This window comes from Gadus macrocephalus, chromosome 7 (assembly GCF_031168955.1).
Source record: "Gadus macrocephalus chromosome 7, ASM3116895v1".
Taxonomy (NCBI): Eukaryota; Metazoa; Chordata; class Actinopteri; order Gadiformes; family Gadidae; genus Gadus; species Gadus macrocephalus.
The window spans coordinates 24,363,141-24,376,439 of NC_082388.1; the positions used below are offsets into that span (position 1 = coordinate 24,363,141).

Below are 13,299 nucleotides of genomic sequence, written 5' to 3' on the forward strand. Positions count from 1 at the left end.
GATAAATAAGGTTCAATAAAAACATGAACGCTTTTGTCCGTCGCGCGTACCCTTATTGCCTTGTGGAGCATCTTCGTCATCTTCATCCTCATCATCGTCACGCCGGAAAGGCGTCTGAGCGCCGCGCTCCGATCATCACAGAGAGGGGGGGCCCCTCTCGCGCTCCCGGAGCTCCGGAACGTCTGCTCGGATGAGGGAACGCTGAAGACCCGTGGTCGCCACGCCCCCTCCCGCCACACATCGTTTGTATTATATATTTAGATTTTTCTCTTTTTTTTTATGCCGTTTTTTTTCTTTTCTTTTTTTTACATTCCCCTCTTGTCTTTACGTTTTTTTTTTCGTTGCCAGCCCTCCACCTCCTCGTTCGGCCATCTTCGCTTCTCTGTAATGTCTCTCTACAATGTCTCTTCCCCCGCTGTCCCCCGCCCCTCCTCACCCCCCCCTCACCCCCCCCTCACCCCCCTCCTTCTGGAGGGGCAGACGAGGACCGACGTCTCTCTTCCCCCCTCCCCCCTCCCCCCTCCCCCCTCCCCAAACAGAAAAGAGAGGAGAGGCCGGGACGGCGAGGGGGCCCCCGGGCTCCAGAAGGGACCCCTGGGGGGAGAGGGCGGGGCCGGCCGGGCTGGCGGAGCGCCCCCCCGGGTCGCACTGAAGCCCGGGCGGGGTCGGAGGGGGGGTGGAGGGGGGGGTGGAGGGGGGGGTGGGGGGGGGCGGCCGAGGGGCAGGAGGCCCCGGGCTGTGATTGGGCGGTGCGTCCCTGGTCGTGGGGGTGCTGGGAGTGGGCGTGGTCGCGGTGGTCGCGGTGGTCGGCGTGGCGTTCTGCGGCAGCGGCGGGATCACATTCGGGTGGCGTCTTCGTCGGAGAACCGGCCCCTCCTGATCAAGAGCGGGGGCCTTGGGGGGGGGGGGGGAGAGGAGGAGGAGGAAATGACATCGTGAGTCATGGATCCTTCACAGCAGGAGGAACTCCACAGGTTCAAGACCCGTTGATGAGTCAAACCTGACCTTTCTGCATGACGGCAGGAAGGAAGCAGTTCACAATTTGACGAACGTGACAATGACTACGTAACAATAAAGTGAATCATCCTCGATCCTCTTGAGGGAATGCGGCAGGAACGGCAACGAAGGAACCAACCATTTCCATGAAATTTATGTATATTGATGAACATTTGTTTTTACACCAATGTTCAGTAAATGTAGAGGGTATTCAGGTTCTCAACAAAGGTTTGCATGCGGATGGATTTTATGCCCTTAGCACTGTCCAAGAACTACAACTATTGATTGGAAATCCGCAGTCTGGTGGACATTGGTCGAACTTTGTACGTTATTTATGAATCGTAACACTTCCACCCTACATGTATAAATGTTTGGCAGACATTTTACACACCAATGGGGGACCTTTTGGTCGCCAAAAGGTTGCTGAGTGACCAATCACTGATCGGCAACCTATTGCATTCAACGTCAGAAGAGGGAGACATGACAGAGGTCAGGCAGGACAACACAGAGGGACAGACAAGGGGACATGGGGGCGGGGCTACTGATGGAACATCTGCCCTTCTCTGGGGCGACGAAAGGAGGAAAGGCATAAAGCCAGGATATGGGGATGCCTCAGCCAATCAGAGTGCATGAAGGACATCAAAGCACGCACGGACGCAAGAGCCAATCAAAGCGCAGCGCACACAGGCTGAAAGGAGGGGGGGGGGGGGTGAAGGGGGGGGTTCATCCGGCAGAAGACATCAACAATCCCTTTCATCTATTTATTGTGTGTGACCGGTGAGGTCCCGTCGCTATGGAAACCGGGCCTACCTCATCCAGTACATGGCCGGGTGCTGGTAGAAGTCCAAGGAGCCGGATCTCTGCATGGAGAAGCTGCCGTCCAGCTGAACACAAAGAGAGAAGGCAGCAGCACATCAACCCACAGATAGCAGCACACTCAGGGCCCCGGCGGCGCCTGCAGGGAACAGGCAGCCTCTTTACGGCGTCCTCCTGTAATTACAGGGGCCCCGCCCCCGCCGCCAGAGCCGCCGAGACACTCACAGTAAATACAAAACACAGGAAGTATTAAGGGGTGGGCGGGAGCTAGGGAGCTTGAGCTCAGGGGGGGGGGGGGTTCCAGCATGGCTGACCAGTATAGCTCAGCGACAGTACATTACGTAACGTAACGTTACATTTATCTAGCTGACACTTTTGAGGTAAGTGCATTCAACAATGAGGCTATAACCGTATAAAGTGCGAGAATCCTTCGAGGACATACAATCGATAAAATAAGCAAAGTTAAGCGCTACAATGTAGAAACTAAGAACGAGATTCAGAATTTCAAATTTAAATGTTATTAAAAAAAGTATTCAGGACCCAATCAAAAAAGTGACGAATAAATGATAGTGGATGTTATGGTCCGGACAACCATAAGCTGGTTGTCAGGTCACAGGGAGAGGACGGACACTCCGGCGGGGGTATGGCTGACCTGAGGGCCGGTGTTGAAGTGCTTCTTTATCTTCCCTGCTACAGACAGCTGGTGCTCGTTCTCACACAGGCCCTCGTCCTGCAAGGGAGAGGGAGAGGGAGAGGGGAGGAGAGGAGGAGGAGAGGAGGAGAGGAGGAGAGAGGAGAGGAGGAAGAGAGGAGGAGGAGAGGAGGAGGAAGAGAGGAGGAGGAGAGGAGGAGGAGGAGAGGAGGAGGAGAGGAGGAGAGGAGGAGGAGGAGGAGAGTAGGAGTGGAGGAGGAGAGGAGGAGGAGGAGAGAAGGAGGAGAGGAGGAGAGGAGGAGGAAGAGAGGAGGAGGAGAGGAGGAGAGGAGGAGAGAGGAGAGGGGAGGAGAGGAGGAGGAGAGGAGGAGAGGAGAGAGGAGAGGAGGAAGAGAGGAGGAGGAGAGGAGGAGGAGAGGAGGAGGAGGAGAGTAGGAGTGGAGGAGGAGAGGAGGAGGAGAGGAGGAGAGAGGAGAGGAGGAAGAGAGGAGGAGAGGAGGAGGAGAGGAGGAGGAGGAGAGAAGGAGTGGAGGAGGAGAGGAGGAGGAGGAGAGAAGGAGGAGAGGAGGAGAGGGGGAGGAGAGGAGGAGGAAGAGAGGAGGAGGAGAGGAGGAGAGGAGGAGAGAGGAGAGGAGGAAGAGAGGAGGAGGAGAGGAGGAGGAGGAGAGGAGGAGGAGAGGAGGAGGAGGAGAGTAGGAGTGGAGGAGGAGAGGAGGAGGAGGAGAGAAGGAGGAGAGGAGGAGAGGGGGAGGAGAGGAGGAGGAAGAGAGGAGGAGGAGAGGGGAGGAGAGGAGGAAGAGAGGAGATGAGTGGATGAAAGGAAAGGAGGTGGGGGAGAAAGAAGAGGAGAGGAGGCACATAGAATAGAATAGAATCTTTATTTGTCATTGGGTTAAATACAAAGTATTTACACAACGAAATTAAGGTGCAGATCTTGTTCAGTGCTTTTTTTTTTAAAATAAATAAATAGAATACAGTAAGAAATATTAATAAATATATAACAACAATAACAACAATAACCCCAATAACCCCTCCCCCTGCCTTCCACTTAAGGCACATTAAAAGTGTCCTACACCCTCCCCTCCCTCCCAGACAACAACGCCTTCTGCCCACATATATCTAAATAGCCGCAGGTCCAGGAAGGTAAGCAAGATGAGGAATGAAGAGACATGGAGAGGGATTAGACGGTGGTCATCCACAAGAAGATATGAGCTTAGACTTCTTCAAAGCTTATTTTTGTCAACCACTAGTCAGAATCCCTGCAGCAAGGAATTACAACTAGACTCTAGGCTTTCAGCAAAGATGGATCCATTTCATTATATTCATCTCCTCCAAATACAAAACATATTGAACATCAAGGCCACGCCCTGGCCTAGAGTATCACTGTCCCCTACGGTACTCACCGTCACCCAAGGGTGCTCCAGCACCTGTAGGGCTGTGTATCTCTGCTCCGACTCCACTTCTAGCATGGACCGGATCAGCTCCTGAAGAACCAGAAACAACCAGGGAGGAACCAGGAAGAACCATGAGTAACGCCAGAGAACCACGCAGGGCTTCACCTCAGTGCCCAACGGAAACACTCCGCTTTCAGCTGCCGTTTGGCCGTTCACATGTTTCACTCGCCAAATGCACAATAGTGGAGAGTAACCTTCCTTCCATGCATTCCAACAAATAAGTAAAGGTGAAATATTAAATTGAAAGATTGATAAAATAATTGCAATTCAACAAATAAACAAAATATGAATAATTAAATAAAAAACAGAACAAAGGACACAAATTCAATCGACTAGATCCATCCCTAATCAAAAGCTGTTACAAGCTCTGATGTAAGTTGAGCTAAAAATGAATTGAATTATACCGATTCCACTAAACATAACGCGTAGGAACATTGGCAGAAGCCATGAGGCGATAGGTGGTATAGTGTATATCAAGGGGGGGGTCCTCACCTTGGCTGTATCCGACACATGATCCCAGTATGGAAGAGGAAACTCCAGCTGTCCCATTAGAATCTGATCAAACAGAATCTCCTGGTCTTCAATACTTCTAAATGTCAAGTATAAATACAAATGCCATTATATAACTAAACATACATAGATCACACATCGATTTAACCAATTTGTTTTTACCTATTGCGTGACCTAATTGAATTGCATACATTGCATCCATTGCATTCATGCAAAGTATGCATCTCACAATCGCAGACATTACTTCTATGTATAAACTAATTCACTTTAAGCTGCATTGTGTAACATTTCAACCAGCTTGTAGTTTAAGATTACCCAGACATATCTGTTGTGAATGCGGGTCGATAGGGATATCAATAACTTTATCGATAAAGTCACATCCTATTTCTATGTTAAAGGATGTATTCTGCAAATCTCACGCATCCCAGCCAGTCTAGCTACGCTAGTTAGCACCACACAGCTGCACAGTCAGTTAAACGATCTCACAAACAGGGCAAGGCCGAACCGACGGTACAATGCAACAATAGAGTGTGTTGAGGATGCAGCCTAGTTAGGGATGAAGAACAGACTGACTCACCCCCTAAAGGGAGGGAACCCACACAGCAGAATGAACGTGATGACTCCAGCTGCCCAGATGTCCACCTTAAGGCCATAACTGCACAACAAAGAAGAGCATTCATTAGATCCAATAAACACAAACATGCTTTAAGAAACCGCATATTGTTGATCAATGTTACGGCTATGATATGCGTCTCTTTGACCTCATGTTCTCTGGAGACACTTAAGGAGCACAGTGAAAGACAAAGTGTGCTACATGCTAACATTTAATTGTGTGCAAGTGGGTGTCTGACAAAGGAACTGAGGAATGGGGAACCAACCCTGTTTCTGCGATGATTTCCGGTGCTACATAAGTGGGCGTCCCGCAGACGGTGTAAAGGGGTCCTTCCACCACCGTGGCCAGGCCAAAGTCCCCCAGCTTCAAGCTCTTACTGCCGTCTGCATGCTCATACACCTAAACGCAGACACACACACACACACACACACGCACACACACTGGTGAGCATGAGAGCAGCCTATTGCGTAAGGAACACCTATGCTGGCTCTCTCAGGGCTGTTGACCTGATGATGGTGCATGCTGGATGAACATGACGCAGACCGCCATGTACGTTTCCCCATTCGACGTTACAGAAATAGCATGTGTCCGTGTGTGTGTGTGTGTGTGTGGGTATGTCCAAAACAAAGGCCAAGCAGGTAGCTCAGTTCTGCTCATCACCGTCATTGGTAGACCCTATACATGGAGGGGCAGCACTTAGAGTTAGTTATGATTGCTTGCATCTACAAACATGAATATTCCTGAATAATATTTGTTATCGCGACCCGACCCCGGATAAGCGGATGAAGATGAGGATGAGGAATATTTGTTATCCTTGTAGACATAAATACAATTCATAAATGTAAATGTAATCTACTGTGTGTTTAGTGTTTAGTGTTATCTGAGGGTGCATCTATGAGTGTGTGTGTGTCTGTGTCTATATGTGTGTGTGATTGTTTGTGTGATTTTGTGTGTGCATCTGTGCGTGTGTGTGTGTGTGTGTGTGTGTGTGTGTGTGTGTGTGTGTGTGTGTGTGTGTGAGATTGTTTGTGTGATTGTGTGTGCATGTGTGTGTGTGTGAGTGTTTATGCAATCCTGGAGGTAATGTGTGTGTGATGTGTGTAAACAAACACAGCGGCCACGCCGCGGCTCATCAGCCAGGCGTGTGTGCGTGTGTGTGTGTGTGTGCGCGTGTGTGTTTATGTGTGTTTCAAACTGTACATCTAAGCCGACAAAGATGTAATGAATACAAGAGCGTTGATGTACAATGGCATAATGAACCGCTCTGCCCCACCCCTATCTCACGACAGCGAGAGCAAAGACTCTTGGAGACAGACATCTTGTTTGTGGAGAAAGAATCCTAACGTCTAAAACGTATGAAGCACAACAAACCAGGAGCTGCCAGTGATTCACAAAATGACTTTCTACTGGAGAGAGGTTTGAGGTGAAGATGTAAGGATGACTCAGATGCCCTCCTGCTTCGCCCAGCGTGAGCCGGTGAAGTCATTCCACTCCTCTTTAAAGTGACAGCAGACGGGAAGGAGGGAGGGAGGGAGAGAGAGAGAGAGAGAGAGAGAGAGAGAGAGAGAGAGAGAGAGAGAGAGAGAGAGAGAGAGAGAGAGAGAGAGAGAGAGAGAGAGAGAGAGAGAGAGAGAAATAAAGAGAGAAAGATAGATGATAGCGATATATGAGGGATGGCTAGACAGAGTTATTGAAACATTGAGCGCTGGATAGATATGATGAATGGCTATACGAGAGATGGACAGCTGGAGAGAGAGCTCACCAACAGGTTCTCTGGTTTGATGTCTCTGTGGACAATGTTCAGACTGTGCAGGTACTTGATGGCGTTGGCCAGGTTGTACAGCATGCCGCTGGCGTCTCTCTCCGTGTATCTGTTGGTGGACGTGATGGCGTCGAAAAGGTCGCCCCCCTGTGGACATAGCGTGACAGGACAAGGGGTGCGTTAGAACGGCAGAGCAAGTCTGAACGCTGACAGAAACCTCTCTCACCTCGAAAAAGAGCAAGAAGAAGAATATGGATGGGATGCAAAATACGATTCCTCAAAGTATAAAACCTTGTTCACATTTACATGAGCTGTGATACCCCAGAAATAAAGCCTTGTTTTCTAATACACCCTCTCTTTCTGTCACTCTCTTTCTCTTCTCTTCCTCTTGTCACCTTTTGTCTCTCTTTGGTGTGTCACAAACAGACGTTCGTCACATGCTCTGCACCAGGCTCACACACACACACACACACACACACGCGCACACACACACACACACACACACACACACACACACACACACACACACACACACACACACACACGCTTACTCATTCAGATAATGAAGCTTTACAAATAACAGAGAGCTCGGCCACTTGTTGCTCACACGTTATAACTCTCTCTGTCTCTCTCTCTCTCTCGCTCTCTCTCTCTCCCTCCCTCTCGCCGTCTCTCTGAATTCGAGGTTGTTCTTTCCGTTGTGTTCTCTCGCCTACTCTCTATGCTCTCTGTCTTTCATTCGATCGCATTCATTCATGCCTGCTCCCTGGTTTGCTTTATCAAATATACATGGACTCACACAGGACATCTTCTCTATTCCTTCCAGTTCATATCACTTTCCCCGGCTCCAACATATATCTGTATCTCCCTCCATCACCTAAAGACACTATCTTGATTTGTCACACACACATTTCTTATTTAGATTCCGTAGTAGTACTCTACAGAGCGGGGCTGGCAGATGGATGGCTCTTCTCACTCGTGAATTATGCACAGGCAGGGATGCGAGGGAGGCACACACACACTGCTAGGGCTGAGGGCTGATTGCCATCCCATAATATACGATGAGATTGGAAGTCATTGTGTGTTTGTGTCAAGTCTACGGCTGCCGATTCGCTCTGTCTGTCTGTCTGTGTCTCTTCCGCTCTCTCTCTCTCTCTCTCTCTCTCTCTCTCTCTCTCTCTCTCTCTCTCTCTCTCTCTCTGCCTCTCTCTCTCTCTCTCGCTCTGTCTGGAGATCCCCATCTACCGCGCCAGACCCAGACAGATGGAGGTGCTAACACAAGAACGTCTATGTATTCTTTATAATCAGTGTCAATTTGTTTTATTTCACTGCCGTACTTCCGGCCTGTCAGTAAGTCTGTCTGTTTGTCTGTCCGTCTGTCTGTCGTTTGAGTCCCACTTTCTTTCATTCTGTTGACATTTCAAACCCCCTTTCTTCCTTCACTTGTTTTTCCAAACTTTCTTTCTTCTCGTTCACCCTTTCTGAGGAGCGTTCATGTCCTCCTCGGCGGTCGTAACAAACAGATAAACAGACACAAACGCAATCACACAGTGGCGGTTCTAGGGGTGGGGCCACTGCTGAAATCTGATTGGCCCCTGACTTGCCACTGTTCCATCAATCAATTGACGAGCTGAACTACCGGAGAACTCAACGATCACAGATGCAATTCCACACCCAAACTATTGGCAGCAGTAATGAGTCAATGCAACTTAGCAGAAGAACAACAACCCGTCAACAACTCAGCGCAAGGCCGAATGTAGCATGTGGCCCCTTAATGGCCCCTGTTCCAGAAAATCCTAGAACTACCACTGCATACACATACACGCCCACAAACACAAACACAGACACCCAAAAAACACACGCACAGATAAAAACAGAGAAACACACGCACACGCAAACGCACGCACACAAACACACGCACAGACAAACTAAAGCACATAATGACACAAACACACACAACCACACCTACGCACATTCACACAAACACACAGACACAAAAACACATGCACGCTCGCACAACACGCACGCAAACACACGTACACACACACACACACACACACACACACACACACACACACACACTCACACCCACCTTGACCAGCTCCATGACCAGATAGAGCTCGCTGTACGTGTCCACCTCCTCGATCAGCAGCACGACGTTGGGGTGCTTCACCCGTCGCAGGATGGACACCTCGTTCTGGATCATGTGCTCCTGGGAACACAACACACGCGTGTAACTGGCGACGCAAAGCACATGTCAGTGGCACCGGATCCACGGTGTTCAGGGGGGGGGGGTTCCATAAGGTAGGCCCTAGTCGTTCTGAACCTCGTGTTAGTAGGAACCTTGAGTCATGATGAAAAAGCGACATTAACTCGCTGTTTCATTCGACATTAAACGTCGCCTTTTCATCATGACTCAAAGTTACAATTACAATGGGTGTCTTGAAAGGCGCCTCTAAATTAAATGTATTATTATTATTATTATTATTTAGCAGACTTTTTTATCCAAAGCGACTTACATCTGTTAATACACACATTGACACACCGACGGCAGAGTCAACCATGCAAGGCGACAGCCAGCTCGTCAGGAGCAGTTAGGGTTAAGTGTCTTGCTCAGGGACACATCAAGGAGCTGGGGATCAAACTAGCAACCTTTCGGTTACAAGACAACTGCTCTACCTCCTGAGTTAAGCCGACCCACAAGGTTCAAACTAACACGAGGTTCAAAACGTTAAAAGGAAGAGGCAACACATATCTTCACATTTATATTTAGGGCATTTAACAGACGCTTTTGTCCAAAGCGACTTATAATAAGTACACATAAGTCGGTACAATAAGGATGTTCATAGAACCAAGTGCCAAGCACTAACAGTCGCTATAGCTCAACCCATTCCCCGTATTCAACATAGATAACTATGACAAGATGCTACACAACTAAGTGCTATAACTAAATACGACGTGCAATAAGTGCGTACATAAAGTGACGTACAGCCTTTGTGATCAATTGATATATACTGCATAGCAATTCATCCCCCTGGCACTGAGTCAGCCCCCTTCCATCAGGGCTCCTACCCTAATTAAGAACCACTCAAAGGTCAGCTCATGAATATGTACCCGCATGACGGGCACTCCGTAGACGGAGCAGAGAGGTCCTGAGGGCTCGGTCACCGCTGGGCTTCTCTGCCGTTTCACAACCACTCGTTTAATTAACCCCCGTGATGGGTTGAGTGCCGAATGGATGGATGACTGAACGGATGGATAGATGGAGGGAGGGTGAGCGAATGGATGGATGGCTGAGTGAGTGAGTGAGTGAATACATGGATGGATGGAGGGTGTGTGGATGGATGGATGAGTGAATGGATGGACAGATGGAGGGCGAGTGAATGGATGCATGGATGGATGGATGGATTTTGTTGGGTGAATGGATGAATGGACAGGTGGACGGGATGAATAATGTTCAGATGGATGGACGTCGGTTGGGTGCATGGGGGGGGGGCGGATTAACCGAAGCATTAATGATGATAAACTCCTAACAACAGAATCGTTCAAGGCTCACCTTGCCCCTGCATTTGCTCTTGTTGATGATCTTCAGCGCGTATTCCCGCCCCGTCGTGTGCTCCACGCATTCCCGGACCACTGCAAAGTTCCCGTCTCCCAGCGTGCGGCCCACCTTGTAGCGCTCTGATATGTAGGCTGGAACAGCTGGAATCTCAGGGACCGGCGTCTCAGCTGTGAAGGGGAGGCGGGGGCGGGAGGGGCGGGGGGGGGGGGGGGAGCGCAGGGGGACGACGACACTTTGAGGGTGGAGGCAGTGGAGAGGAGAAACCAGGCCAGGCTGGGGAGCAGAAGCTCTGATGCCGATGTGTGTCACGGTCCATAAAGGTGGAGCTCGCTCAGCACTGGAACATCGCAGCAGCGCTCCTCACACATGGAGCCCAGTCTGAATGTGATCGGCTCAGATGTCCTCAGATAAGGTTCTGTCAATGTTATTAATACGCAGATACCCTCGGGGACTCGTATTGCAAAGAGTTTTACCACAGGGGTCCGACTGGGGCTGCCTGGGAATTCAAAGCACCGCCCATCGTGATATCTGCGTCTTCGTTAATTTTGTCGATGTTGTGAGTGTCGTGGTTTAACAGTGTGCGATGATATCTAACTATTCAAAAAACGCAGTGAGTCCAAAACCACTAACTCACCGATGTTCAACAGACCGTGGATGTTTTGTGGATCATGTTTTAGATGAATCTCCTAACTCAGAGTCCGTGTTTTCTACCTCACGCGGAGGGAGAGATGGAGACGGTTCTGGTCAGGATCTTACCTTCAGGAGGAGACCCCCCACAGTCCTCCATCGAGTGACACGCCTGGACGGACGAAACAGAGTCGGAGGAACCCTGGGAGTCCTGACGGAGACAGGGGGGGGGGACCACGGACAGCCATGAATTGGATTCAATCAAACTGAAAACCTTCTCTGTTGGAAATGTGTCGTGGCGTGTAGGTGTGTGTCCGCTCCCCTCGAGTCGTGTTGGATTGTGTGTGTGTGTGTGTGTGTGTGTGTGTGTGTGTGTGTGTGTGTGTGTGTGTGTGTGTGTGTGTGTGTGTGTGTGTGTGTGTGTGTGTGTGTGTGTGTGTGTGTGTGTGTGTGTACAGCGACCTAAAAACGAAGCCTGGTGTTAACCTGACACTTCGTCCACAGACTGGATCAAATCGCTCCTAAGACCCTGATGCCTGGTTGTCATGGAAGCCAGGTGGGTAGAGAGGCGCTGATGAGGATATACTTGTTACACACACACACTAGCATGCACACACATATATACACACACACACACACACACACACACACACACACACACACACACACACACACACACACACACCTACACAGGTGCACGCACACACGTGCACACACACACACACACACACACAGACACGCGCATGCACACCACATATATATACGCACACACACACACACACACACACACTCACACTCACACTCAAACTCACACCCGGCGTCGCTCCAATGACCTCTTTTCACTTCCAACTTGAGGGAGCACGACAATGTGAAATTGGCTTTATTCATTTCAAGATTTCAGCAGCGCTGGCCGACTGCTTGGGGTGAAAGTTAATCATCATCTCTCCGTGGTGGGCACAGTGCTGTTGGCGAAGGCTCTGTGACAGAATGTTACCATATTAAATATAATCCAAAGGTCAGAGTTTAGGTCTATGTTAGCATGCACATTATACACATGGTTGACGATATGTTTTGATGAGATGGTTTGAATGAGGAGGGCTTATCTGATCAATTTGAAAGCAGTGGTAATATTTGTACCTACTGTTTTGCAGTTATTTTAGATTGGTCACATTTATTTTCTCTGAAATGGGTTAAATGGTTTTTTTGCTCAACCTATTCACTACAAAGGGATGGGAGTAGCCTGCAACTCTTATTGTACTCCAAGCTGGGTCGTTTTTGAAAAACAAATGATTATTCTGAGCCTGGCCAATTTTTAACGCTCGTAAACCGACCGATAATCTGGATGGGGATAAACTGACTCTACACACGTTATTGGCTTCAAAACAAACCTTCTGCTAAATCTTATACTGCCATTCTTTGTTTTTTCCCTTCCTCGACTGTTTTTTGTTTTTTTTAAATCAATGTCAGTAATGAGCGAGGCCAGCATCTCTATACTACCATGAAACAATGGGCACTGTTTTATTCGTGTTATTTCTGGTGTGTCTGAAGCTCATCAGTCAGCACCACTCAGCAGCTCTTCTAAACTCACCTGAAAAAACAATTCTGGGAAGCGGACGCTCTTCATGTTTTATGTAACGTTTCCGTAGCAACCGGACATACTTCGATCACAAATAACAACACAATATTTTGGTTTTACGGTTACGTCGCAGCCCTACACTCCCCCCGTGTGTCCATTTGGCCGCGGTATTAAATCCGTGCACTGACTCATGTTTACCTCTCCTCACCTCTGAAGCCCCGCTCGCTTCTCATTTCCATCCCTCGGTCTCCCTCTTTCTTCCTGCCATCAAGGGAAACAAAATACTGTTGCTATAGAAACTGCCAGGGAAGAGCGCAACCACAGACACTTCCAGTGGAAAGAAAGAGGCCCATACATGGTAATTTGCTGTCTGTTGCCGCTAGGTCAGGTTCTACCATGGGTTCTACAGAACCCTGCGTTCCGAAAATGTTTTGTTCGGTGTGTTTTTCGCTCCGCGTAGGACGAGACATTAGGTAAATCGGAACGAAAACAAACGGAGAAGATCGACCATGAGCCGCTCCAACTGTGTGTGAGTGTGTGGTGGAGGAGGTTTAAGTTTGTATTTGACACCACACAACGTATTCCTAGCAGCGGCGTTGCTTCAGGTGGGATGCTGGTTTAAAACCCTCCCCTGAAATATGGAAGTAAACACAAAATTAATGTTTTAAATGACTTCCAGTGTTGAGAGTATTGAGATTCGGGAAGAACATTTTCGTTTTGTATATGTTAAT

At 49.0% G+C, this 13,299-nt stretch overlaps 1 protein-coding gene across 1 annotated transcript; it reads right to left on the minus strand.

Moving 5' to 3' along the window:
* Positions 1–227: 227 nt before the first annotated feature.
* On the minus strand, positions 228–11,239 carry dclk1a (doublecortin-like kinase 1a). Its single transcript, XM_060057535.1, has 11 exons — positions 11,122–11,239; positions 10,360–10,532; positions 8,896–9,015; positions 6,804–6,950; positions 5,307–5,440; positions 5,006–5,083; positions 4,411–4,504; positions 3,868–3,948; positions 2,465–2,542; positions 1,807–1,880; positions 228–894 (listed from the first exon to the last, which is right to left on the minus strand). The coding sequence occupies exons 1-11, from the start codon at positions 11,150–11,152 to the stop codon at positions 837–839; spliced, it is 1,068 nt and encodes a 355-aa protein (XP_059913518.1). The 5' UTR covers positions 11,153–11,239; the 3' UTR covers positions 228–836.
* Positions 11,240–13,299: the final 2,060 nt, after the last annotated feature.

Excerpts from the sequence above, each read along its gene's own strand:
- dclk1a (XM_060057535.1), bottom strand. The coding sequence starts at position 11,152 with ATGGAGGACTGTGGGGGGTCTCCTCCTGAAG. Across the intron at positions 6,951-8,895 it reads TGGTCATGGAGCTGGTCAAG|GGGGGCGACCTTTTCGACGC; the intron begins GTGGGTGTGAGT and ends CTATGTCCACAG. Across the intron at positions 3,949-4,410 it reads ATGTGTCGGATACAGCCAAG|GAGCTGATCCGGTCCATGCT; the intron begins GTGAGGACCCCC and ends CTGGTTCTTCAG.